Source organism: Dendrobates tinctorius, unplaced genomic scaffold, assembly GCF_039654945.1.
Source record: "Dendrobates tinctorius isolate UK_male_01 unplaced genomic scaffold, ASM3965494v1 ptg000164l, whole genome shotgun sequence".
Lineage (NCBI taxonomy): Eukaryota > Metazoa > Chordata > Amphibia > Anura > Dendrobatidae > Dendrobates > Dendrobates tinctorius.
Window position 1 is genome coordinate 3,479,475 of NW_027361831.1, and position 27,749 is coordinate 3,507,223.

General features: G+C 45.3%; 1 protein-coding gene across 1 annotated transcript in view; it reads right to left on the reverse strand.

The window, feature by feature from the left end:
* The window catches only part of LOC141052989 (uncharacterized), a 196,100-nt gene extending 170,688 nt beyond the window's left edge, over positions 1 to 25,412 (reverse strand). The window contains 11 exon segments of the mRNA XM_073550314.1: positions 3,702 to 4,887; positions 7,463 to 7,553; positions 7,701 to 7,798; positions 7,882 to 8,005; positions 8,088 to 8,267; positions 8,397 to 8,546; positions 24,532 to 24,626; positions 24,708 to 24,831; positions 24,915 to 25,094; positions 25,214 to 25,303; positions 25,305 to 25,412. Coding sequence (XP_073406415.1) covers positions 3,702 to 4,887; positions 7,463 to 7,553; positions 7,701 to 7,798; positions 7,882 to 8,005; positions 8,088 to 8,267; positions 8,397 to 8,546; positions 24,532 to 24,626; positions 24,708 to 24,831; positions 24,915 to 25,094; positions 25,214 to 25,303; positions 25,305 to 25,412 — 2,426 coding nt within the window.
* Between the last annotated feature and the right edge of the window lie 2,337 nt (positions 25,413 to 27,749).

Here is a 27,749-nt window from a genome sequence, read left to right on the forward strand (position 1 = left end):
GTCTGGGATTCCATTCTTAGGACAGGAACCCAACTAAAGCGGGGGGAGAGGTGCCGCCCCTTATATTTCATATTTCAGTAGGTTCTTGTCCTGGCAAGGCAGATCCCTCTCAGGTGTGCTGTCATGGGTGAAGGAAAAAAGACATTTGTCCATCCAATTCAGCCTATATTCCATCAGAATGAATCCTCAGATCTACATCCTTCTAAAGAACCTAATAACTAACATACATTATTACGCTCCAGGAAGACATCCAGGCCTCTCTTGAACCCCACGACCGAGTTCACCATCACCACCTCCTCAAAAAAGGAATTCCAGATTCTCACTGTCCTAACAGTAATGAATCCTTATCTATGTTGGTGGAAAACCTTCTCTCCTCTGTCACCTTCCTTGCTATAAACGGATCCTCGAAGAGATATTTGGATTGTCCCGATATACTTATACATGGTTATTAGATCGCTCCAGTTTTCTTTTTTCTAGCCTAAATAATCCTAATTTTGCTAATCTCTGTGGGTATTGTAGTTCCCCTATCCCCTTTAATTTTATTGCCCTCCTGTGCACTCACTCTAATTCCATTATATCCTTCCTGAGCACCGATGCCCAAAACTGTATACAGTACTCCATGGGCGGTCTAACCAAGGATTTGTACAGAGGCAATATAATGCTTTCATCATGCGTATCCAGAACTCTTTTTACGCACCCCATGATCCTGTTTGCCTTGGCAGCCGCAGCCTGGCACTGGCTGCTCCAGGTAAGTTTATCATTAACTAGGATTCCCAAGTCCTTCTCCATGTCAGATTTACCCAGTGGTTTCCCATTCAGTGTGTAATGGTGATATTAATTCCTTCTTTCCATGTGTATAACCTTACATTTATCATTGTTAAACTCCTTCCATTTAGTTCAAGATCAGGTAGTGTGGACAGTTTCTGACCAGCTACAGTCGTTCGTCTGTTCTCTGGTTGCCTTCCCCTTTCCATTCAGAAGGAATTTAACCTCCCTCATGGATGTTTTTGTTAATATAGTCAAGTCCGACAAACTTTTTATGCACAAAACAGGATTTTCTATAGTACAATTATTACATTTATATAATCACAGTCAGCAGGTTTGGTCGGAAACACTAAGGTTTCTTTTATTAGTGAAAGTAGAACTGACACTGGACACACACGGTTAAACTGCGGTAGGTTTGTTTCTTGCGCATAAACTGATATTTAGATTGATTCAGACGAACCTTCCTACAAAAACATGATAAAGTCATTACTACAGGACTGTATGAGAGAGTGATGTATTGTACAAGAAACGCCAGAGCAAAAAATGAGAGAATCCGGGCCTCGTGTCTGGATCTTCCGGGCTTCCAGTGTATTAGTATGAGATGGGGTCTTTGTCCCTGCAGCTTCTCTACTCTGTATGAGACTCACTGATCTTGTTCATCTAAAAAGCGATTGAGAATAGAAACTGGCTAAATATGAGGACCTTGTCTGATCTATATGTCTTTGTATAAAGAACTATGGAGATAGCGCTATACCTCTGTATAACATGAGAAATATGTCTGTGCTGGTGGTCTCTGTATATATAATCTTACCCCAGAGTTGCAAATTGACATAAGGGAGATTTCAATTTATTTTAATTCAAATGGATCACACCACACGTTCCAACAAAGAAGGAATGGATCATACATGTAAATAGTAATTTGCAATATGAACATGTTTATTATTGCAGTACAGAAAAAGTTTGTTCACACACGGAGATTGTGGATTGAAAGAGATTGATGAATGGCAGATCGCCGAGATTGGGAGTTAGGAAGAGGAGGTAGGAAGAAGTGTTGGGTATTTTTGGGAGGTTTAGGGGGAGATGTAGCAATACTCTAGTTCATATAGTGAATATATAAATATACAGTCATGGCCAAAAGTTTTGAGAATGACACAAATATTAATTTTTACAAAGTCTACTGCTTCATTTTTTCTAATGGTAATTTGCATATACTCCAGAATGTTATAAAGAGTGATCAGCTTAACAGCAATTACTTGCAAAGTCAATATTTGCCTAAAAAATGAACTTTATCCCCAAAACACATTTCAACATCATTGCAGCCCTGCCTTAAAAGGACCAGCTAACATCGTTTCAGTGATTGCTCCATTAACACAGGTGTTGGTGTTGATGAGGACAGGGCTGGAGATCAATCTGTCATGATTAAGTAAGAATGACACCACTGGACACTTTAAAAGGAGGCTGGTGCTTGGCATCATTGTTTCTCTTCTGTTAACCATGGTTATCTCTAAAGAAACATGTGCAGTCATCATTGCACTGCACAAAAATGGCCTAACAGGGAAGAGTATCGCAGCTAGAAAGATTGCACCTCAGTCAACAATCTATCGCATCATCAAGAACTTCAAGGAGAGAGGTTCCCTTGTTGCCAAAAAGGCTCCAGGGCGCCCAAGAAAGACCAGCAAGCGCCAGGACCGTCTCTTAAAAGTGTTTCAGCTGCGGGATCGGGCTACCAGCAGTGCAGAGCTTGCTCAGGAATGGCAGCAGGCAGGTGTGAGTGCATCTGCACGCACTGTGAGGCGGAGACTCTTGGAGCAAGGCCTGGTCTCAAGGAGGGCAGCAAAGAAGCCACATCTCTCCAGGAAAAACATCATGGACAGACTGATATTCTGCAAGAGGTACAGGGAGTGGACTGCTGAGGACTGGGGTAAAGTCATTTTCTCTGATGAATCCCCTTTTCGATTGTTTGGGACATCTAGAAAACGGCTTATTTGGAGAAGACCAGGTGAGCGCTACCACCAGTCTTGTCTCATGCCAACTGTCAAGCATCCTGAAACCATTCATGTGTTGGGTGGCTCCTCAGCCAAGGGAATGGGCTCTTTCTCCGTCTTGCCTAAAAACACAGCCATGAATAAAGAATGGTACCAGAATGTCCTCCAAGAGCAACTTCTCCCAACCGTCCAAGAGCAGTTTGGCGATCAACAATGCCTTTTTCAACATGATGGAGCACCTTGCCATAAAGCAAAGGTGATAACTAAATGGCTCAGGGAACAAAACATAGAGATTTTGGGACCATGGCCTGGAAACTCCCCAGATCTTAATCCCATTGAGAACTTGTGGTCAATCATCAAGAGACGGGTGGACAAACAAAAACCTTCAAATTCAGACAAAATAAAAGCATTGATTTTGCAAGAATGGACTGCTATCAGTCAGGATTTGATCCAGAAGTTGATTGAGAGCATGCAGTGAGAATTGCTGAGGTCCTGAAGAAGGGTCAACACTGCAAATATTGACTTGCTGCATTATCTCATTCTGTCAATATAACCTTTTGCTACTCATAATATGATTGCAATTATATTTCTGCATGTGATAAAAACATCTGACAAACACACATAAAAACCAGAGGCCAGCAGATCATGTGAAAATATATTTGTGTCATTCTCAAAACTTTTGGCCATGACTGTAGATCTGTGATATATTTAATGCAGATGGAATATTGCCTTCAATTCACTTTTTAGATAACAGATGTATATTGGTAACTGCAAATGTTTTATTTCAAAGTAAAGTTCTAACTTACTTCTTGTTTACTTATTTGTCATTACTTTAACTCTCTATTATGTGTTTTCTTGTACCGCTTGTCAAAAATATATTGTTTCTTTCTATGTGAGTTTTCTTTTGTGGCTAACAAAATATGATTTTCCAGTAAAGCTTTTCCCACCTACTTAGTGTGAGAATGGCTTCTCCCTTTTTTAGATATTTGATGTTTATTAAGGTTCCTTTTGCTGACAAAATGTTTCCCACATCCTGAACATGAAAATGGTTTCTCCCCTGTATGATTTCTCTGGTGACTAACAAGATGTGATTTCTGCTTAAAATGCTTCCCACATTCTGAACATGAATATGGCTTTTCCCCCGTGTGAGTTCTTTGATGTGTAAAAAGATGTGATTTATCTATAAAACATTTGCCACATTCTGAACATGAAAATGGCTTCTCCCCTGTGTGAGTTCTCCGATGTCTGTCAAGATGTGGTTTCCTTACAAAAGATTTTCCACATTCTGAACATGAAAATGGCTTCTCCCCTGTGTGAGTTCTCTGATGTGCAATAAGATGATTTTTCTTTCCAAAGCATGTCCTACATTCTGAACATGAATATCGCTTCTCCCCTGTGTGAGTAATCTGATGTGTAACAAGATTTGCTTTATATGCAAAATTTTTCCCACATTCTGAGCATGAAAATGGCTTTTCCCCTGTGTGAGTTCTCAGATGTTTACCAAGATTTATTTTATTTGAAAAACAATTACCACATTCTGAGCATGAAAATGGCTTCTCCCCTGTGTGACTTCTCTGATGTGTAACAAAATGTGATTTATGTGAAAAACATTTATCACATTCTGCACATGAATATGGTTTCTCCCCTGTGTGAGTTCTTTGGTGTTTAACAAGTCTTGATTTAACTGTAAAACATTTATCACATTCTGCACATGAATATGGTTTCTCCCCTGTATGAGTTCTTTGATGTGTAACAAGTTTTGATTTAATTGCAAAACATTTCTCACATTCTGAACATGAAAAAGGCTTCTGCCCTGTGTGAGTTCTCTGATGTGCAAAAGAAGGCGTTTTGAGGGGAAAACTTTCTTCATGTTCATCGCGTGAAAATGGTTTGTTTGCTGTAAGAGCAGTTTGATTTTTAATGCCTCTTTTGTGACTTTTAATTTTTCTACTAGTCTGACATAAATCTGAAGATAGAACTTGTTTAAAAGGATCAATTAATAGCTCTTTGTTGTCAAGGGATGATGGCATTTCTGCAAGAGTGGTACAGACATCAATTATATCTTCTGTGACATCAAGGTCACCCGATTTAAAATTTGAAGATGTCAGAGAGGCTTCTGATCTCCAGGTGCAGTCATCTGCCAAAAATAAAGATTATTTTTTAATAACATATGCTGAACTATATTTTTATAACATTTCTAAAATACCCAAAGAAATTGAAAGTTACAGCGAGTGAAATAAAAAATTGATGATATGTTCAATACTTAGGTAAAGATATTTCTAAAGGTGATATTGACATTAAAATCTCATCAGATGCCTGTAACAACCCATCCAATCCACACAGGCAAAGAAATCAAACTACAGATGTCCTTAAATTAAAACACTTAAAAATTATGGTATGTGTCTTCAGAAGCACAAGCTGGGCACCATTAATTGGGAACTGAAATGGCATATTTTCAATTTTCACTCTCCAACATCCATTGAGTGCTAGTTTCCAGAGAATACCTGTGGAGTCAAAATAGTCAATACTACTGAAGATAAATTTACTAAGGGAAATGGAGTGGACTTTTGGAGTTTTTTTGCCATTCTAGCACCTAAATCTGCAAATGAGGCTCGCCACTATTCCAGCAAAATCTACACTCCCCAATCCAAATGGCGTTCCTTTACTTCTCAGCCCTGCCATGCGCCCAAACAGTATATTATCCATCTTCAACTTCAGAAGAAGTTGTGAAATTTATAGTGAGGTCCAATTTTTCCTACTTCCTCTTGTGAAATTGAAAAAAAATGTGAAGTACACCAACATTTTATGGAAAAAAAATTGTTCTGCATTTTTGCATTTCAATTTGTTAATTATTCTGATGAAACTTAAAGGGTTAAATTTCCACTTTTTCATACTACGGGGAGTGTAATTTTCTAAAATATATGCCCCTCCAAGTACCGTATTTTGTGGATTACAAGACGCACTGGACCATAAGACACACCTCACATTTTGGGGTGCAATATAGAACAAAAATAATGTTTTAAATAAAATGGTGGTGCATCTGATGTTCCCTTTTAAGGGTAGCTTACCTGCGTGGTGGCTGCGGTGGAGCAGGGGTCACAGGAGGCAGGGTAGCTACTTCAGGAGGTCAGCAGAGGCAGAAGCGATGCGATGCTGCGGTGCCTGGGTCCTCACAAGGTGTCGTCTCCCGAGACCTCAAACTGCGCCTGCACCGCCTATGTCAGTCGTTTTTCCGAAGTCCACTGCATGGATATTATAGGGAATATGCTCACTGATGCTGACACCTTCTGAGATTCCAGGCACCGCAGCATTGCTCATTCCTGCTGCCGGCCTCCTGAAGCTGCGACACTGCCTCCTGTGACCCTGCTCCGCTGCCTTCCGGTAAGCACGCTTCAGATAATAAGACACACCCACATTTTTCTCCCAAATTTGGAGGAAAAAAGAAAAATACAATTGACTGTTTAAACCTTTTGAAGTCCTAAAAAAATAAAAAGATGTTTGATAAATGATGTCAACGTAAAGTAGAAGGTAAATGCTAAATATTGACTGTGTGGTATCACCATTTGCTTTAACGGCATACAAAACCAATGTTTGAACATTTCTAATTCTTCGGGTTATGTCATTAAATAAACTATCAGCAAAGTAACCTTAAATTATCACTAATGGAAAGTACAAGGTTTCACGGAAAAACAACAATCTCAGAATTGGAATAATTAGCGTATGTAACATGTTAGCACTTGGAGATCCAAACTGTCGTAGGGGACAATATTTTTTGTCAGATGAACTTTAGAAATATTAGACATTTAGAGGGAACTTTTCAATGTAGTCAACTGAACCGGAGTTACACTCATTTATGATGGACTATTGAAGCTCCTATACATTTTCTCCTGACTAAAAAAAGGTATAAAATGTAGTAGTGCTCCCCGTTTTCAGAGCGATTGTAAAATAATATTCCTTCCTTAGGATCGCAAACATCATGGATTTCATGAGATGGAATCATTAGAGCCATCAACCGGGCACAGCTTAGAGACACAGTGGCATAGATGTCAATTTTTCGTGTAGTTTATCGTGAACCTCTTTAAAGTTAGTTGGTTAATAATAATCTTTATTTTTATATAGCGCTAACATATTCCGCGGCGCTTTACACACATTAGATTGTGAGCCCCATCGGGGACAGTGATGATAAATTCCCTATCAGTATGTCTTTGGAATGTGGGAGAAAACCAGAGTACCCGGAGGAAACCCACACAAACACGGGGAGAACATACAAACTCCTTGCAGATTTTGTCCTTGGTGGGATTTGAACCCAGGACACCAGTGCTGCAAGGCTGCAGTGCTAACCACTGAGCCACCATGTTGCCATCTTTTCTTGCAGAAACCAAAATGTCAGGATAAAGGGAAACTCTGCTGTTATTGTACAAAAATTCACTTTTGGCCAAGATAAAAAATTACTAGTAGAGTAAATTAAATTTAATAAAGTGGATTTTTATTTTCTGGCCTCTCAGATTCAACAATGGATGGCTCTAGTAAAAGATCTTATAGAGATACTTAAACTAATGAGGACAGTTTTGAGTGAAGGGGCATGCAGTGGTAGAGTGGTAAAATGATAATTTTTAATAGTGATATGACCGGACAACAACGCTGATAAAGCAGTGTCAGCCAATGACTGAGAAGAATCTGTGACTTCTCTGCATTTAGTGGTTACTACTCACCTGGGCGGTTATCTGTAGGAATCTCCTTTTCACAACGCTCATCACCCCTCACATATCTCTCTGCAGTATTATTATGGGTCAGATCTTTACCCTGAAACAAATATTGTAAAAGACACAGACAGATGGAGAAGTCACATCTATGATCAGCTCTAATCCTGCCATCTCCACCGTTCTCATTACACACATCACATCTGTCTATACATCAGGTGAGATCTCATGACACTTTCTCTCCATCTACCTGATGATCCTGAGAAACATTGGGATTTTCTTCTTTACAGTCCTGTGGATTAAGAGGACGGGGACATCTCTCTGGTGTTGTCCTCTTACTGGATAAAACTGGAGGAAACACATACAGGGACTGAATTCATTCTTTACATACAGATAATTATAGGCCGTGTGTATTTAGTCCTGTCTATTACCTGGTGATGTGAGGGGCTGGGGAACCTCCATCATGACGTCCTTGTACAGATCTTTGTGTCCTTTTAAATACTCCCATTCCTCCATGGAGAAACAGATGGTGACATCTTGACACCTTATAGGAACCTGACACACACAATGATACCATCATCCCCCGATCCCTTCAAATCGTTACTGTATAATGTCCCAGCATTCCCAGCAGTGTCACCTCTCCAGTTAGCAGCTCAATCATCTTGTAGGTGAGTTTTAGGATCTTCTGGTCATTGATGTCCTCACGTATCAAAGGGTGAGGTGGAGGCCCACTGATTGAGCGATGGTGAGGTTCCCTGAGCCCAGACACAGGGGTCTGACAGCGCTCACTAGAGGTCTTCTTCACTACTGTGTAATCCTGGTTATGGAGAGACACATTAATAAATCTCACTACAGACATTTCCAGAGTCCTCACCTCTCCAGTTCTGTCCATCTGTTATTCCCATAGATAAGAATGATTTAATGTGACGTCTTCAGAATCTCTCACCTCTCCAGTAAGCCGGAAGAGGATCTCTAGCGTGAGGTGTAATATCCTGTCCGCCATCTTGTCTCTGTCCTTATCCATTCTTGATGATTCAATCAGGAAAATTCTCTTATATAGAAGATCACCACTAAAAGGATCCGATATTGTAGGGACCTGAATGGGAAGATTACAATGTCACATCACAAAGAATCCCAATTAATAATACAATTACAGGAGATAACAAGGGAAACATATGAGAAGACAGAACGTATACCGTGTTTATAAGACACACTTTTTTCTCCCAAAATTTGGGAGAAAATGGGGATGCGTCTTATAGTTGGAATGTACTTACCAGTAGTGTGGCGGCAGCAAGAGTTGGGCTATTCTGCGGTGGTCCGTCGCTGCAGGGCAATGATTTCACGCCCATCCCAGGCTGGTGCGGCGGTGCTTGGGCTCTGACGACATTTTGTGAAAGCCAAGAGCCCCCGGACTTCCATTGCTGTGACGCTGCGGCCTCTAGGAAAATGGGCACCGGAGGCGACGTATGTGCTGATTGAGATCTCGGCACATTGCCTTGCCTCCGACGGCAATTTTCTCAGAGGTCACCGCATTGTAGCAATGGATGTGCGGGGGCTCTGGGCTTTCACAAAATGCTGGCAGAGCCCCCGTACCACCAAGCTCCGCCAAAACTGCCGCATTAGTCTGGGATGGAAGTTATATCATCGCTGGACACCCCCTGTGACCCCCACTCTACCAACGCTGCCAATCCCCCCCAGTAAGCTGAATTCAGACCCCATTTGACACATTAATTTTTTTCCCCCATTTTCCTTCTTAAAATTTGTGGTGCATCTTACGATCCGGTCAGTCTTATAGACCGAAAAATCCGGTAGATACTGTATTCTCAGATCATATAAACTGGAATGTCATAAACATCACCCATTTGCTGCACTTGTGACTCGGATGCAAAGGTAAAAGGGGACTGCACTTCTCACATTTTCTCTCTTCAATTCCAACAACCACAATAGGCTTAAAATTAGGTATGCGGACCTGACAGTCAGCACACACATTTGTACCACACTTCTTGTGGCCAACAAAATGCCTGCCCTGGGTGACACACTAGTACACATGCATATTTAACTTACAGAAGCACCTGATATGTACTCTTCTTGCACTTTTGCATATAAAGGGTGATACAACCAAGCTATACTTTTCCTCTGAGGTTGTGGGTACATATAGAGCAGGAAGGAACAAACGTATTAAACTTTAGATTTAATACATAAAAAATAAAGTACAATGCTTAACCCCTTATTGACCGTCGCCGATACACCTATTAACAATGGTCGTCAAGGGGCATTATTCCTCCTTGTCACTTTTTAACGGTGCTGAGAAATAAAGGTATGGCACCCCCCAGTGTTTGAAAATCTCCCATCCCCAGACTCTTCTGATCAGTTACCTTGCCCTCTGCGGGCCCTTCTTCCTGGAAAAAGATGGCATGCGCATGCCAAGATTTGCCAGCCGATAACCAGCAACAATAAGGAATTTTCCCTATCTGTTCCTTTTTATCACTGTGATAGCCCCATCACAGTGATCAAAATAAAAAAAAAAATAGTAAAAAATAGTAAATTAAATCCCTTTCGTCACCCCCTAAGTTAGATAAAAATTATAAAATACATTTTTTTTTCCATTCTTTGCAGTAACGGGTTAGGGTTGGTGTTGTGTTATGGTTAGGGGAGGAGTTAGGGTTGTGGTTTTTTCAAAAGTAAGAAAAAATGATGACGATATGACGACTAGTGTTGAGTGCAAGTGTTTACTACTCAAGTTTACATCGAGTGCTCTGGTATGCACGGAGTATCACGGATCCTCGCATTTTTTGGGGGGTGTTTAACAGCCGTGAAACATGCAGGGCAGGGCAGGGACTCAAGCATATCACTTGCGCACCCACGATATTCGGTACATACCGGAGCACCTGATGAAAACTGGAGTAGCGAGCACTTGTGCTCAATACTAATGACGACACATTCAATATGACGACCTAAAGTTATCAAATTCTGTGTCGTACCTGTGGTTTTAACCCCTTTATGACATCAGACGTACTATCTCATCCATGGTACCCGGGCTCGTATGACCGGGGAAGGGATAGTACGTCATCGCGATCAGCGGTGCCCCCGGGGGGGGGGGGGGCTCTGCAAAGTGTCAGATCAGTGATCTGATATTTTATTGTAATGTCCCACACTGGGACATTACTATAAAGTAAAAGAAAAAAGAATCATGTGTAAAAATAATTTATAAAAAATTCCCAAATAAAAAAAAAAAAAATATTCCCTAATAAATTCTTTTTTTGTAAATAAAAGAACAAAAAACAATAAAAGTACACATATTTAGTATTGCCGCGTCCGTAACGACCCGCCCTATAATATTGTCCCACTAGTTAACCCCTTTAGTGAACCCCTAAAAAAGAAAAAAAGACGCAAAAAACAATGCTTTATCATCATACCGCCGAACAAAAAGTGCAATAACGCGCAATCAAAAAGACGGATATAAATAAATATGGTACCGCTGAAAACGACATCTTGTCCCGCAAAAAATGAACCACCATACAGCGTCATCAGCGAAAAACATGAATTTTTGTGAGTACTCACCGTAAAATCCTTTTCTCCAAGACGCTCATTGGGGGACACACACCCACAGTATCTATGCTTCTGCCGCTAGGAGGCTGACACTAAGTGAAAAAAAGAGGTTAGCTCCTTCCCGTCGTATACACCCTCGCCCCTATTGCGGGCGGAAATCAGTTTGGTGCCAAAGCAGTAGGAGGACAACAAAATCAGCCTTACTACAGATACAACATATCCAAAACACCACCCTTATATCAAATTAGTAAATGCATATAAATTTAAACAAAACAAGAGCCAACTGGCTAATAGGGTGGGTGCTGTGTCCCCCAATGAGCGTCTCGGAGAAAAGGATTTTACGGTGAGTACTCACAAAAATCCATGTTTCTCTTTTGCCTCATTGGGGGACACAGATACTGTGGGACGTCCTAAAGCAGTCCCAGGGTGGGAGATTGACTCACCGATCCAAGCTACATGCACTTCTTGTTTAAAGGTGCGCCACTGTTGCTTGGAGAATCCTTCTACCCAGGCTCGCATCCGCCGAGACCTGAGCAGGGATATTATAATGTTTGGCAAGTGTGTGCAGGCTGGACCAGGTTGCTGCCTTGCAAACCTGTTCCGTCGAAGCCTGGTGCCGAAGCGCCCAAGAGGCGCCCACTGCCCGTGTAGAGTGCACTCTGATCCCTGCTGGAATCGGCGTGCCTCTAATGCGGTAGGACTCCTGAATGGTCAAACAAATCCATCTGGCTATGGTAGACTTTGAGGCAGCGAGTCCCTTCCTGTGCTCTTCAGGGAGCACGAACCACGTGTCCGTCTGACGAAAGGGTGCCGTCCGCGAACCGTACCTCCGGAGGGCTCTTACCAGGTCTAACGTGTGAAGAGCCTTTTCCACACGGTGCACCGATGCTGGACAAAATGATGGCAAAACAACATCTTCATTAATGTGAAATGAGGACACGACTTTCGGCAGAACAGGAGGGGCTGGTCTGAGGACCATCTCATCCTTATGGAAAGTGAGGAAAGGAGCTCGGCAGGATAGAGCCGCCAGCTCTGAAACCTGCCTGACGGAAGTGATGGCCACTAGGGGAACAACTTTCCCGGAAAGGTACCTCAAAGAGATATCCTGAAGCGGTTCAAAATGGAGCTTCCTGCAGAACACCTAGGACCATGTTAAGGATCCAGGCTTCCATAGGCGCCTTATAGGGAGGTATGCCGTGGGAGACTCCCTGGATGAAAAGTCTTCACCTGCAAATTGGTAGTAATTCTGCACTGGAACAGGACGGATAAGGCCGACATTTGTCTCCTGCGGGAACTTGGGGCAAAGCCCGAGTCTAAGCCCGACTGGAGAAAAGCCAAGATGTTGGGGATCGAGAATCTCAGCAGAGAAACACCGCGGCCTCGACATCAAGCACAGAACACCTTCCAGGTGTGGTGGTAAATTCATGCTGAAGCAGGCCTTCAGGCGCTAATCACTGTAGCGACCACCTCGCTCCCGAACCCTGCCTGGATTAGAACCCAAGATTCAACGGCCATGCTGTCAAACACAGAGTCCCTGAGTTTGGGTGGCAAATCGGCCCTTGAGACGGTAGATCTGGGCGCTCTAGCAGGCGCCCAGGCACGTCGGTGAGCAGCTGCATTAGATCTGAGTAACATGCTCGACGGGGCCTGTCTGGGGCCAGCAGAATCGCCAGCCCCCCCTTCCGTCTTGATCCCTTTGCTGACTCTCGGGAGTAGTGGTAGTGAAGGAAATAGATATGGGAGGCGAAAATGGTTCCATGGCAGAACCAACGCGTCCACCGCAAATGCCTGTGGGCCCCTGGCCCGAGCGACATATGTGGGCACCTTGGCATTCACTCTGGAAGCCATCAGGTCCACATCCGGAGCTCCCCACAGTTGACAACTCTGCTGAAGAACTTCGGGATGTAGAGACCACTCTCCGGATGCAAGACCCTGCCGGCTGAGGAAGTCTGCCGCCCAATTTTCCACGCCCGGGATGTGGACAGCCGAAATCACCGATTGGTCTGCTTTGGCCCACTGAAGAACGTGCCCCACCTCGTGCATGGTTGCTCTGCTGCGGGTGCCCCCCTGACGAATTATGTAAGCCACCACCGTGGCGTTGTGCGATTGAATCCGGACGGGGCGGCCTGCTAGAAAGTGATGAAACTCCTGCAAAGCCAGACGAATTGCTCGTCTCTCCAAAAAGTTGATCGGGAGGCGTGCCTCCTGTGGCGACCACCGTTCCTAGGTTGTGTGGTGGTGAAACACCGCTCCCCAACCAAGGAGACTGGCGTCAATTGTCATTCTCAGCCCATGACCTGGGGGTTTCCCCTAGGCCAGAGAGGAACTGGTTATCCACATCCGAGCGACTGCATGACTTTAGAGGACAGTTGGTACCGCCGATTGAGCGTGAAAGGATTCTTGTCCCAGGCTGACACGAGGCGTGCTGCTGGGGGCGAAGATGGAACTGGGCGAAAAGGTATCGCTTCCATTGCTGCCACCATTTTCCCTAGGATCCTCATCCCGGATCGGATGGTATGAGGGACTGGTTGGCGTAGTGTCCGGACTCCCTGCCGGAGACTAGCGCCTTTTCCTGAGGAAGAATTACCAACCCTCGGCAAGTGTCGAAGATCATTCCTAGGAAGGAGATCATCTGAGCTAGAAGGGATGACTTCTTCATATTGACCAACTATCTAGGCGGGCAAGAGTATCTAGCGTGATGTTGACACCTTCCTCGCATGCCCGTATTGACGGGCCCTTGACCAAGAGGTCGTCCAGATAAGGCAAGACGACTATGCCTCGAGAATGCAGTGTGGCCATGACAATTGCCATAACCTTTGTGAACACTCTGGGAGCCGTGGCTAGCCCGAAGGGTAGCGCTACGAACTGAAAATGTTGAACGCTGATGGCGAAGCGTAGAAACCTCTGATGAGGAGGAAACATGGGAATATGCAGAAATGCGTCCTGGCTGTCTATTGAGGCCAAGTATTCTCACTGCTCCATGGCCGATATGACTGAACAGAGAGACTCCATCCAGAAATGTCTGATCCTGCTGAATTTGTTCAGAAGCTTCAGGTCCAAAACAGGCCTGACAGACCTGTCCTTTTTGGGGACCGCAAAAAGGTTGGGATAGAACCCCTGAGCTCTTCCGTGTTCCGGCACTGGAACAATGACTCCGTTGTGCAGGAGCAATTTGATGGCTCCTAATAGAGCCCTTGCCTGGGTATCCACCCTGGGAAGCTGGGAAAGAAAAAACCATCTTGGAGGGTATCAGACAAAATCTATTTTGTAACCTGAGGCCACCAATTTCTTTACCCATGCGTCGTGAGCGACATTGACCCAGATGTGGTGAAACCAGAGTAGGCGGCTGGCCACCTTGCCTGTGTCGTCTGGTAAAGGCCTCGAGTCATTTGGCCGACGATCTTTGGGATCTGGATCCCCTCGATCTGAGCCGCTGAGTATGCAACCTCCCCAATGGGTTGGCTCTATATGAGACCTGCTGCCCCAATCCTGGCTGGGGCGGCCTGAGGCGGCGGCATTGGCCGCTGTAGTCCACCCAGGGTTGCGAAAGGCCTGAAAACGTGCCTGAAAACGGGTGATGAAAAAACGTTTTGACCCTTTGTTGAGGGAGAAACCCGCTCTTTCCTCCTGTGGAGTCGGAGATAAGTTGATTCAGATGGCCACACTGATAAGGCAGGGAAGTCAAAGACTTCTTAGAAGTAGAGTCGGCTAGCCATGTCCTTAACCATAGGGCTCTTCTGATAGAAATTGCATTAGCGGCAGCAAGTGCCGAGCAATTGTCCGCATCCAAAGACGCATTGATTACATAGTCTCCGGCCATCGCCATCTGACCTGCGACCTCCGAAATCTCTGCAGGTAGATCCTGCTCCTGCGTGACCTTGTTTAATGTTTCTGACCATGATATCATGGCCTTGGCCACCCAAGTTGCTGCGAATGAAGCGAGCGCGGACCCCGACGCCTCATATACTGAGCGAGCTAGGCTCTCTATAAGGCGATTCGTGGGATCCTTAATTGAGGAAACATTAAGCACGGATAGCAGGGTCTTAGTGGCTAGGCGCGAAACCGGAGGATCCACCATCGGTGATTCCATCCATTTTTCACGGAGATCCGGAACAAACGGATACCTTGTTTCGAGTGCCTTTTGACCCAAAAAACGCCTGTCTGGACATTCTCTGTGCCGCTACACTATGTCCTCAGACTACGGGTGAGAGGAAAAAATTCTGTGCGGGCGCTTCACTCGCTTTAATGCCACTTTATGCCCCGTAGCCTCTGCGGGACCATCTTCAATCCCCAGGGTCTGATCGACGGCTTCTATGAAGCTGTCCACTGTTTCACATGATCCTGGAGTGTCCAGGTCAAGGGGCTCATCTGAGTCGCAATCTGAGGTCTGCCCGCTATCAACCACTGGTGACGGGGAGCGAGAAGCAGAACTTACGGATGCCGAAGCATCAGATGGACTGGGCGACACCGTGTGGACTCTTTTTCCCTGGGTCTGCCTGGAATGAGAGCGGCCCCTGCAGGCCGAAGGCTCTTGTGAGGTGGAGGTTCCCTCTAAGGCCGGCGAGCCACTGTCCCTGCCCCTATCTGGGGCCTGAAGGGACTCGACTGTCCTCGTTAGCGATGTCATGGACTGTGATAGAGATAGCCCACTCCGGCGGGGTCCGATACCTCGGTCGCGGTCGCAGAGGAGGGCTCCAGGGCGCGTTCGGAGTCACAGGCTTCGCATAATTTTGGCTCTGTGCTTGTGGAAACCTAACTCCAGAAGAAATGCATGCGGCATAAAGGAACGTGTGCCCTAATTTAAATGAGGGTTGAGGGGACGGGACCTCTAAACGCCCATAGCGCGTCTCTAGGGTTGGGGGTCACACTCACCCTGTCCTGTGTCCCCACGTCCGCTGTCTCTGTGCTGCCCTGCGTTCCTTTCCTCTGGGCAGGCCGGGACGTTCCTCTCCCGGATGCGGCCTACCCTGCCATGAAGCCGAGGGCTCAATTTGTTCGGCGTCCGCCCTAGCCCGGGGCCGCGCCGGAAATGACGCCACACCGGGGGCGGGACTTCTGTCCGCAGCCTAGTCACGCCAAAGCCACGGGCTAAATTTTGCATGCCCGCCGCGAAAAGACGCCATGCCGGGGGCGAGACTTCCGCTCGCGGCCTAGTCACAACCGAAGCCGCGGGCTAAATTTTGCATTCCTGCTCGCCGCGGGGGGTTGCGCTGCCTATCCCTGCTGCCGGAACCCGGTGTCCATGCCTGGCGGAAAGAGGCAGGAGGGAGGAGAGGGAAGGAGGAATGCCTTACACTTCCTAAGATGCCTGGAGCTTCAGTGGATTCCCCGCAGCGCTGCCGCAGGGCCCTCCCCAGCCCTCCTTACCTGACTCCGGATCTAGCACACCAGGTAGAGGGGATGGGGTTAAGTTCTGGACGGTGCAGGCACCCTAGCTCCGTCTAACCCCTTCAGGGGGTGAGGAGAGGGACCGTCCGCCGCCTTGCAGCACCGCCGTCTAGCGTTGATGGAGCAGTGGTGGCCGCACAGACTAGTCTTGTGCCTCTGTACAAGCCCATGGTTTCAATACCTAGGGGTGGACAGGGCTAAGTCTGGCATAATGTCCCACGTCGCTGGAAAGGATACGTGGAGGGACACTCGTACGTGCTCGCCCGTTGATGGTTTTGGGGAAATCGGATCCTTTCAATAGGATGTGTTGCCCCTGTCTTATCTTCATAAAACAAACAAAAATAGAAGCCTGGGGAAAAAGGCCCAGATATGTCCCACGGTGCGGGAAAGGATACGCGGAGGCGATACCAAACGCGTGCTCGCCCGTTGATGGTTTGGGGAGTTCGGCCCCTTTCAATAGGGTCCGTCGCCCCGGTCTTATCTTCATGGAAAAAAGAGAAAAAAGTCTGGAGAAAACCAGACACGTGTGCCTCCAAAGACACAAAGCATAAAACTGATTTCCGCCCGCAATAGGGGAGAGGGTGTATACGACGAAGGAGCTAACCTCTTTTTTTCACTTAGTGTCAGCCTCCTAGCGGCAGAAGCATACACCCACAGTATCTGTGTCCCCCAATTAAGCGAAGGAGAAAATAAAAAAGTTATAGCTCGCAGAATAAAGCGATGTAAAAATTATTATTTTTTATATAAAATTGTTTTTATTGTATAAAAGCACCAAAACATAAAAAAATGATATAAATGAGGTATCGCTGTAATCGTACTCACCTGAAGAATAAAACCCCTTTATCAATTTTACCACACGTGGAACGGTGTAAACGCACCCCCCAAAAGAAATTCATGAAACGCTGGTTTTTGTTAATTCTGCGTCCCAAAAATCGGAATAAAAAGCGATCAAAAAATGTCATGTGCCCAAAAATGGTACCAATAAAAAACGTCAACTCGTCCCGCAAAGGGTAAGACCTCACATGACTCTGTGGGTCAAAATATGGCAAAATTATAGCTCTCAAAATGTGGTGATGCAAAAACTAATTTTACAATGAAAAGCATCTTTTAGTGTGCGACACCTGCCAAACATAAAAACCCGCCATAAATAGTAAATCAAACCCCCCTTTATTACCCCCTTAGTTAGGGAAAAATAATAAAATTAAAAAAATGTATATATTTCCATTTTCCCATTAGGGTTAGGGCTAGGGTTAGGGGTGTGTTGGGGTTAGGGTTGGAGTTAGAATTGGGGGGTTTCCACTGTTTGGGCACATCAGGGGCTCTCCAGATGCAATATGGCGTCTGATCTCAATTCCAGCCAATTCTGCATTCAAAAAGTCAAACGGTGCTCCTTCCCTTCCAAGCTCTGCCAAGCGCCCAAACGGTGGTTTACCCCTCCCCCCCACATATGGGGTATCAGCCTACTCAGGACAAATTGCACAACAACTTTTGGGGTCCAATTTCTCCTGTTACCCTTGGGAAAGTAAAAAATCCATCTCAAGAGGTTAAATAGTTTACAACCGGGAGCGGTGCTAATGCTACCGGCCCGGCTGTAAACCACTGCGGAATGAATGAAAAGCTGCCTGACCGGAGATGAACTCTGTAGCGTGGGAAAGTTTCTGAACATTTTCCCACGCTGCCGAGTTCACTGCGGGTCAGGCGGGGAGTCTGCGCAGCCTCAGTGACTAGCCACACAGGATCATATGCAGTTTGGGGACAACAGGAAAACAAGAAATCTCCAGCGAATATTCAGATAAGTTAAAACTTTAATGTTTATTGGACATCATTAAAGCACCTGTGATTCTTCCAGTGGTCTCCAACCAAAGAGAATCTGACAAAATTATACTTTCAAACCTGTCATTACTATTTCCAAAAACCAGTTGCTGGAAGAGATGTTTTTCCAGGTCTCGATGAAGAGGAAAAGCCTTCCCCCCACTTGTGGACTGGAGTCATTGGGAAGGTTTTTTGCTCCCTGAAGAGGGACCACTGAACAAAAATCCGGGATCGTTTTCTGTTTTATCCTCCCATTTCCTTCTTTCTCCTGGAGGAGGTCCTCTATTATATGTTCTCCTCTAAAAAGGAAACCCCTCTTTGAGCCTAACGTGAAAAAATTGGGAAAGCCCTTCTTTTATCTCCAGCATTTTCTCATATGTCATCCAATTTTTTGCAAAATAAAAACTGCCTGTTGCAAGGGATAGAGCATAATTTATTTTTTGACCAGAAGTCCTCTGGACAGCCTTTAAGCCATAAGGCCTACATAGCCGCATTTCAAATGCCTGCAGACTTTGCTACTAGCCAGACAGAATCTGCCGATACATCTGCTAAAAATGCTTCCACTCCTTGCATTAATGGCAGGCTAGCCAGAATTCTATACCTCAGGGTTTTAGCCTTCAGTCGTTCCTTGAATTGCTGCAGCCAAATCATTAGGTAATGATCGGTACAGGTCCCTGCAATTGCTGGTTTCAAACCCTCCGCTGCAGCGTCCGACATGTGCCTCAATTAACATGCTGCCTTCTTGTCTTAGAATAAATACCAGTATCTTATGTGAATGAGATCCTAGGAAAGAGAGGATGCGGGGAAAGAGAGGGAGAGCACGATCTAAGCGTAGTGAATGAGTGAATCTTACTTGGTGACAAAAGTACAACTTGAATCTTGCTCACCAGGTATGGTTGTGCAAGGAGGCCTTTCTCGGATATGTTGCCCGTCTGTAATAACATGGAGGTGATTTTCCTCTCCTAGAAAAAAATTCTTCGACATGGAAATGTGAATAAGGATGTTTCAGGGCGCTTTCTTCAGAGGATCCTTAACCCAATTTAGAATAAGAGAAAAAACAACGGTCTACACCTGATAAAGACCTACATGGCCGAAACGCGTTGTTTTTTTAAGTTTTTCTTGTCTTTTATAAAGTTTTTTATTTGCTATATATAGCCAATAAAATATCATCTGATTCAACATCAGAGATACTTTGTTCTTTGGCTATATAACCCTCTTAGTCCAAATTGGGTTAAGGATCCTCTGAAGCAGGGTTCCCCAACTCCAGTCCTCAAGGCCCACCAACAGATCATGTTTTCAGGATTTCCTTTGTATTGCACAGGTGAAGCAATTATCACTTGAGCAATACTAAGGAAATCCTGAAAACATGATATGTTGGTGGGCCTTGAGGACTGGAGTTGGGGAACCCTGCTCTGAAGGAAGCATCCTGAAACATCCTTAATACCAGTATCCTCAAAGGGTAGGGATGACCTTTTTGAAGATTTTGAGACTGCCACGTCTATTCTGGGGACTTTGCCCCATGGCTCTGTATCCTTCCCCTCAAAAGGATATCTCCTTTTTGAGGAAGAGTTTAGGTTCCTATTTTTTTTCTGGATTCTTCCATTCCTTGCTAATAAGCGTATTTACTTTGTTATTCAAATTGCTCTTCAGAGAGAAAAAGGACTTGAACTCTACAGTGCCATATTTTGATATTAACAGGAAAGGTACATTTCTTATTTTGCTCCAAACCCCCAAACATTACATCCTCTAGGGATTTAGCAATCATAGTTGCTCTAACAACTTTAACTAATTTGTCCATATCTTCTACCGGAAAACAAGTTCTTCCCCATATGTCAATGTCTGAAGAAGAAGAAGATGAGTAATATCCATATCCATAATTCCCTTCAGAAAATTAGCAAATATCAGAATCAGAAGAAACTTCCCTATACCTTTTCTTCCCTTTCCTAAATTAGAAATTTGAGGGAGTCATTCACCTCCGTTCTCATGACAGACTTAAGAAATAAGACGAAGCCAGGGGTTTCTTCACTAATAATTTTTCTGTATACAGGCTAAACAGAGTAGTTTTTGCCAGTCAGCTGTTTCACACAGTGCACATTATCTGTGGTTTCTTTTGTTGCTTGCTTTTTAGACCTTCCTTATTGGCAAAACAAAAAGAGGGGGGCATATTAAAAGGGAGACATTCATGTAGATCACTCACAACCTCAAGGGTACCAGATTCAGAGGCTGTTCTGGGACACACAATTAACATCTTTGAACACCGAGGAGTCCAGAGTCACTCTGCTCCTCTGGTTGGGTCAGCTGCCACTCCTGCCACTTGAATGACTGCCCACACTGATCAGGCTGCAGTTGATCCTCCACAACAAACAGGAAGGAGAGCCGGAGCACAAGCCTCTTTTTAAATGAGGGACCACTGTAGCATTCCCATGCTAGACCGCCTCCTCCAGCCCCCAACATCTGATCACCTGCCCCTCTGCAAAAATCATCAGGGGTGCATTTTCCTAGCTCGCCCTGCCCCAGTGATGCCATCTTCTCGGGCACGCCCCCTGACATCACTTGGCACACCTATTTCCAGCATGCCTTGCACTCGTGACACTGGTGGAAAGCAATGCCGTTATCTTCCTGCACACCCTCTGACATCACTCGGTGCACCACATCCAATCTCCCTTCCGCAGAACGGGGCAGTGTGGTGGCAGAAGTCATGCCAAGCATCTGTCACAGCTGTCCATTCCCGCCCGCATGCGCACCTGAGCCCCCACTGGACAGCTCTTCCAGAACCTGGCTCCCCTCAAGGACAGGAAATCAACTGATGTGGGGCAATGGTAAGGCCCTTTTATTTCAATAGGTTTCATGTCCTTGGTGGGCAGATCCCTCTCTCTCAGGTGTGCTGTCATGAAAGAAGGGAAATAAGCTGGTGCATGTAAAATATCTGGAACTTACTGTTGTACCTTTATATCCAATAATACAGCCCTGGATGGTTGTTTAACCAAAGCCCTGGAAGGACTGACATCCCTGTCAGAGAAACTAGAGGAAAATTCAGGGATAAATGATCCATTTGCAAACCTATTGGATGTATGGTTCGGCAGATGGAGTGGACTATTTGCCTCACTACTGTTGTCTCTCTGCCTGATGGTAGCCATATTGGTCACCTGTGGATGTTGTTGTGTACCTTGCATATGAGGATTTCTGCAGAGATTGATTGACACCTCTATGGCTAAAATCATGTAACAGGATAAAGAACCATTTGAAAAGACCTATTATAACTAATGATACTTCCTATCAGGAGTATGCCAGCTACCAGGATGATGACCAACCTTGAAAAACGCAGCCTGGATAAGGGATACATTTTGTATAAACAGGTGGGAAATGTTAGGGAAATCAAGAGTTAAAAGTCACAGCAAAATATACAATATATCCAATAGATGTTCTCATATCAGGGACAAGACATGCGCTTATTTACACCTGTGAGAGAGATAAAATGTTGCCATGCCCTTGAATTTTCACTAATTTGTAACTATCTGCACCTGTTAGATAAAGGTAGAACTATGCAGGGAGTACATCTTCAATATCAGAAACTCTTTATGTTTATTGAAATCTGAGAGAGTTGCTTACTAGTGATGAGCGAACGTGCTCAGATAAGGCGTTATCTGAGAAGGCTCATGTCCTTATCGAGTGTCTTCGGCGTGTTCGAAAAATATGCTCGAGTCCCCGCGACTGCATGTCTCGCCACTGTTCGACAGATGAAACACATGCAGGGATTGCCTGTTTGTTAGTTTAGGCAAAAGAGGAGTGATTTGAACTTTTGAAATTTTTCTTTCACTTTTTTCATATTTTTAAAAGTTTTTTTGTTAAGTATTAAATAGTCCCCTTAGGAGACTTGAAGCTGCTATCATCCAATCCCTTGAGCTATACACAGCACTCCTATTTACAGCGAACATCGCACTCCTATGAATGCCGGCCGCAGGTTAACAGCTGCTGGTGGAGCGGAGCACATGATGACTGGCTAAATCAGTTATAATGTGCGGGGAACGACATGAGCTCGCATCAAGGCCAGGTAGCCAAGATATGATGTATCAGTACATCATATGTTGGTAAGGGGTTAATATAATTTGGCTGGGGGCTGTTCATCAGAGTATAGTGGCCACATGTGCTACGTACCCAGTCACAGGATGGGGGACATACAATTGTCTTTCTGAACTGATGGGGTATGTCCAGAACTTTTCAAGTGAGTGCTAGTAATGGTCGCACAGGTAGTGACTGCTCATCAGCAGCATTACATATCTTGGACAGAACCATCCTCCTGCCGACAGCAATCTGAGTGTCTGCACGAGAAGGTAACAGTACTCACTTGATCAGCCATGGAGGCAGTATTTGTAAGTTCTGCCCTGTTCTGCAATGCTGAGTGCACAGGAGGAAGAGCCAGCCATACCATGACCAGCAAGGAGGAGGAGATAGCCTTAATCTCTTCATGGCTCACCCTCCTCCTCTTGATCCAGTGTGGAGCTCTCTTCTTAGACATTAACGCACTGAGAAAGCAGACAAGCCACACAGCATGGGTTGGAAAGCCATATGTGGCTCAAGAGCTAAAGGCTGGGGAACCCTGCTCTAGATGGTATCTAAGAGATTAAACTGCTATGAGCAAGTACTGGTACTGATCGCAGCTGTTGCAGCAGCGACATTTGGTGTTTACACGTCAGTCCTCACAAGCTACGCCAATATAGACATAGCATGGGCAGGGCAAGCATTTCTATTTCCGTTCTTCAAATTTAAGGTAAGTTTTGTCACGTTACTGACTGAATTTACTTCTGAATTGTCCGTATCTTGTTAATGAAATGGGTACATTGTACTCCTTTGAGCCCATTCATTAGGACTTCCGTTCGTAAGGGACATATTCATGATTTGGCTCCCTCATTTTTATTACATAAATATAAAACATATATCGTATATACTCGTGTATATTTTCAGCCCATCTTTTGGCTTATACACGAGTCGTATACCGAGGGGGTCGGCAGGGGAGGGGGATCGGGGGTGTCAGAGATCATACTCACCCTCTGCAGCCCCCTGCTTGCTCCATATTCTCGGCGCTGCTGTGCTCTTCCTGCTTCAGCGGTCACATGGTACCGCTCATTGAACTCATGAATATGCGCATATTCATAGAGTTTAATGAGCGGTACCACAGGACCGCTGAAGCAGGAAGAGCACATGGAACAAGCAGGGGCTGCGCTGCAGAGATGAGCGCCAGGAGGGGGTGAGTATGAACGGGGGGGAGCATATTCACCTGTCCCCGTTCCAGAGCCAGCAACACTGATCAGCAGCAGGCAGGAGGTGAGTATACAGTTTGTTTTTTGTTTTTTTTGTAACGGAGGCAGCGGCAGCAACATGATGGGGCCACTCACTGTCCTCATTATCTGGGGCCACACACCGTGCAGCATTATCTGGGGCCACACACCGTGCAGCATTTTCTGGGGCCACTCACCGTGCAGCATTACCTGGGGCCACACATCGTGCAGCATTACCTGGGGCCACACATCGTGCAGCATTACCTGGGGCCACACATCGTGCAGCATTACCTGGGGGCCACTCACCGTGCAGCATTACCTGGGGCCACACACCGTGCAGCATTACCTGGGGCCACACACCGTGCAGCATTATCTGGGGCCACACACCGTGCAGCATTATCTGGGGCCACACACCGTGCAGCATTACCTGGGGCCACACACCGTGCAGCATTACCTGGGGCCACACACCGTGTAGCATTACCTGGGGCCACTCACCGTGCAGCATTACCTGGGGCCACACACCGTGCAGCATTACCTGGGGCCACACATCGTGCAGCATTACCTGGGGGCCACTCACCGTGCAGCATTACCTGGGGCCACACACCGTGCAGCATTACCTGGGGCCACACACCGTGCAGCATTATCTGGGGCCACACACCGCGCAGCATTATCTGGGGCCACACACCGCGCAGCATTATCTGGGGCCACTCAACGTGCAGCATTACCTGGGGCCACTCAACGTGCAGCATTACCTGGGGCCACTCAACGTGCAGCATTACCTGGGGCCACACACCGTGCAGCATTATCTGGGGCCACTCACCGTGCAGCATTATCTGGGGCCACTCAGTGTACAGCAAAACTGGGGCCACTCACTGTGCACCATAGGCTTATACGCGAGTCAATAAGTTTTCCCAGTTTTTTGTGACAAAATTAGGGTGGGGTCGGCTTATACACGAGTATATATGGTAATACTGGAGGATAAAACAAGACTGAGCACAAGACCTTCACAGTCATCTATGCATCATAGGGGAGATCTGACAACTTCTCTCCATCTACCTGATGATCCTGAGGAACATTGGGTTTTTCTTCTTTACAGTCCTGTGGAAGAAGAGGATGGGGACATCTCTCTGGTATTCTCTTATTGGATAGATCTGGAAGAAACACATACAGGGACTGAATTCATTCATTACATAGATAATTTTAGGCCGTGTGCATTTAGTCCTTTCTATTACCTAGTGATGTGAGGGGCTGGGGAACCTCCATCATGACATTCTTGTACAGATCTTTGTGTCCTTCTAAATACTCCCACTCATCCATGGAGAAATGGATAGTCACATCCTGACACCTGATAGGAACCTGACACATACAATGATATCGTCATACCCCCAATCTCTTCAAAGCATTACTGTATAATGTCCCAGCATTCCCAGTAGTGTCACCTCTCCAGTCAGCAGCTCAATCAACTTGTATGCGAGTTCTAGGATCTTCTGGTGATTGATGTCCTCATGTACCTGGGGGTGAGTTGGAGGCTCCGTGATTGGGCTCAGGGTTCTTCCCCATCCTTCAGACACAGGGGCCTGACAGCGTTCACTAGAGGTCTTCTTCACTACTGTATAATCCTGGTTATGGAGACACAGATTAGCAAATCTCACTACAGACATTTCCAGAGTCTTCATCTCTCCATCTTTTATTCTCATAGATAAGGACTATGTAATATGAAGTCATCAGAATCTCTCACCTCTCCAGTAAGCTGGAAGAGGATCTCTAGGGTGAGGTGCAGTATCCTCTGCACCATCTTGTCTCTGTCCCTATCCATCTTTGATGGGGAAAACCAGAAAAATTCTCTTAATATAGAAGATCACCACTAAGGAGATCTGATATTGTAGAGACCTGAATGAGAAAAAGATGAACTGATTTAACATCATAAATAATCCCATGTACTAATACAATTACTGGAGATAATAAGGGGAAACATGAGGAGATAGAACGTGTAGATGTTGTATTCTCAGATCGTATAAACTGGAATGTCATAAACATCACCCGCTTGCTACACTTGTGACTTGCATGCGACTGCAAATGGGGACTCTGCTTCTCACACTCACTCGTCTATTTAACTACCACAATAGGCTAATGATGAGCTAAGCACACCCCACAGTTAGCTCACACAACCACACCACACTTCTGTCAACCACCACTGAGACACCGGCCCTGGATGACACACTAGTACACATGTACAGCTAGCTTATGGAATCACCTGATTGGTATTCTTCTTGCACTTTGGCATACACAGGGTCTTTTTTGAGGTTGTGGGTACATTTAGAGTAGCTGTCACTACGCTGTTGTCGGAATACCCTGGGCCAGAGGCTCCTAACCTGTCCTAACAATAGGGGCACCCTAGCTATCTTTGGTCCCCAGATTACTTCTGATGGTGAAGACGCCAGGGTCACGTAACTTGCTGAGCTCCTGAATCAGCCCTATACAGTGGAGAAAAAAAATTATTTAGTCAGCTACCAATTGTGCCAGTTCTCCCACTTAAAAAGATGAAAGAGGCCCGTAATTGACATCATAGGTGGACCACAACTATGAGAGTCAAAATAAGAAAAATCCAGAAAATCACCTTGTCTGATTAGGCAAGAGTTATTTAGCAAATTATGGTGGAATATAAGTATTTGGTCACCTAAAAACATGCAAGATTTCTGGCACTCACAGACCTGTAACTTCTTTAGAGGTTGTTCTGTCCTCCACTCATTACCTGTAGTAATGGCACATGTTTGAACTTGTTATCAGTATAAAAGACACCTATCCACAACCTCAAACAGTCACATTCCAAACTCCACTATGGTGAAGACCAAAGAGCTGTCGAAGGACACCAGAAACAAAATTGTATCCCTGCACCAGGCTGGGAAGAGTGAATCTGCAATAGGCAAGCAGCTTGGTGTGATGAAATCAACTGTGGGAGCAATAATAAGAAAATGGAAGACATAGAAGACCACTGATAATCTCCCTCGATCTGGAGCTCCACGCAAGATCTCACCCCATGGGATCAAAATGATCACAAGAACGTTGAGCAAAAATCCCAGAACCACACAGGGGAACCTAGTGAATGACCTGCATAGAGCTGCATAAATCTGGGACCACCGTAACACAGAACGCCGCCAGGGACTCAGATCCTGCAGTGCCAGATGTTTTCACTTGCTTAAGCCAGTACATGTCTGGGCCCGTCTGAAGTTTGCTAGAGCATTTGGATTATCCAGAAGAGTATTGGGAGAAAGTCATATGGTCTGATGAAACCAAAGTAGAACTGTTAGGTAGAAACAAAACTAGTCGTGTTTGGTGAATACAGAATGCGGAGTTGCATCCAAATAACACCATACAGTACCTACTGTGAAGCATGGGGGTGGCAACATCATACTTTGGGGCTGTTTCTATGCAAAGGGACCAGGACGACTGATCCGTGTAGATGAAAGAATGAATGGGGCAATATATCGTGAAATTTTGAGTGCAAACCTCCTTCCATTAGCAAGGTGTAAGGATCTGAACTGTGTACCTGTTTTTGCCTGGTCTGCCCTTAGTTCTATCGGACTTTGGCCTTATCTAAGATGGAGTTGGTGGCTTCATGGGGGCCATCTTGTTTCCTGTCTGCTGCATATATAAAGGGACTCTGCACACTATACCTTGCTTGTGTATCTTGTACCTCACCTGCTACCAAGCTAGAAGGACTAGTATCTTGTTGTCTCTTCGGGATACCCCGTTTGCTTCCGGATTTACATTCCACTTGAAAGACTCTGTTGCTTCGGACTTTCTCTGCACCCACCTCCGCTGCGACCTGCTCTCAGCCAGGAGCCCGGTCCAGACTCTGGATCCTGCATTCCTGGACTTGAACTCGCATCATCAGTTTGTACTGATAACCCCTCATATTCCTGATTCTGCCTGATGTTTAAAGCCTCTGTTTCCATATGTTATCTGAAGCTTGTTTCGCTACAATATATTTTACATTGAATTCTGACATACCGTGTCCTTGCCTTCACTCTGACTCACGTCACCGGTCTCCACAGAACATTGTAATAATCGTATGATACATGAGCATTGAAGATGAAACGTGGATGGGTCCTTTTGCATAAAAATGAGCCCAAGCACACTGCCAGTGCAACAAAGGAGTGGCTTCGTAAGAAGTATGTGTAGGCCCTGGAGTGGCTAGGCAGTCTCCAGATCTCAACCCCATAGATAACCTTTGGAGGGATTTGAAAGTCCGTGTTGCGCAGCGACAGGTCTAA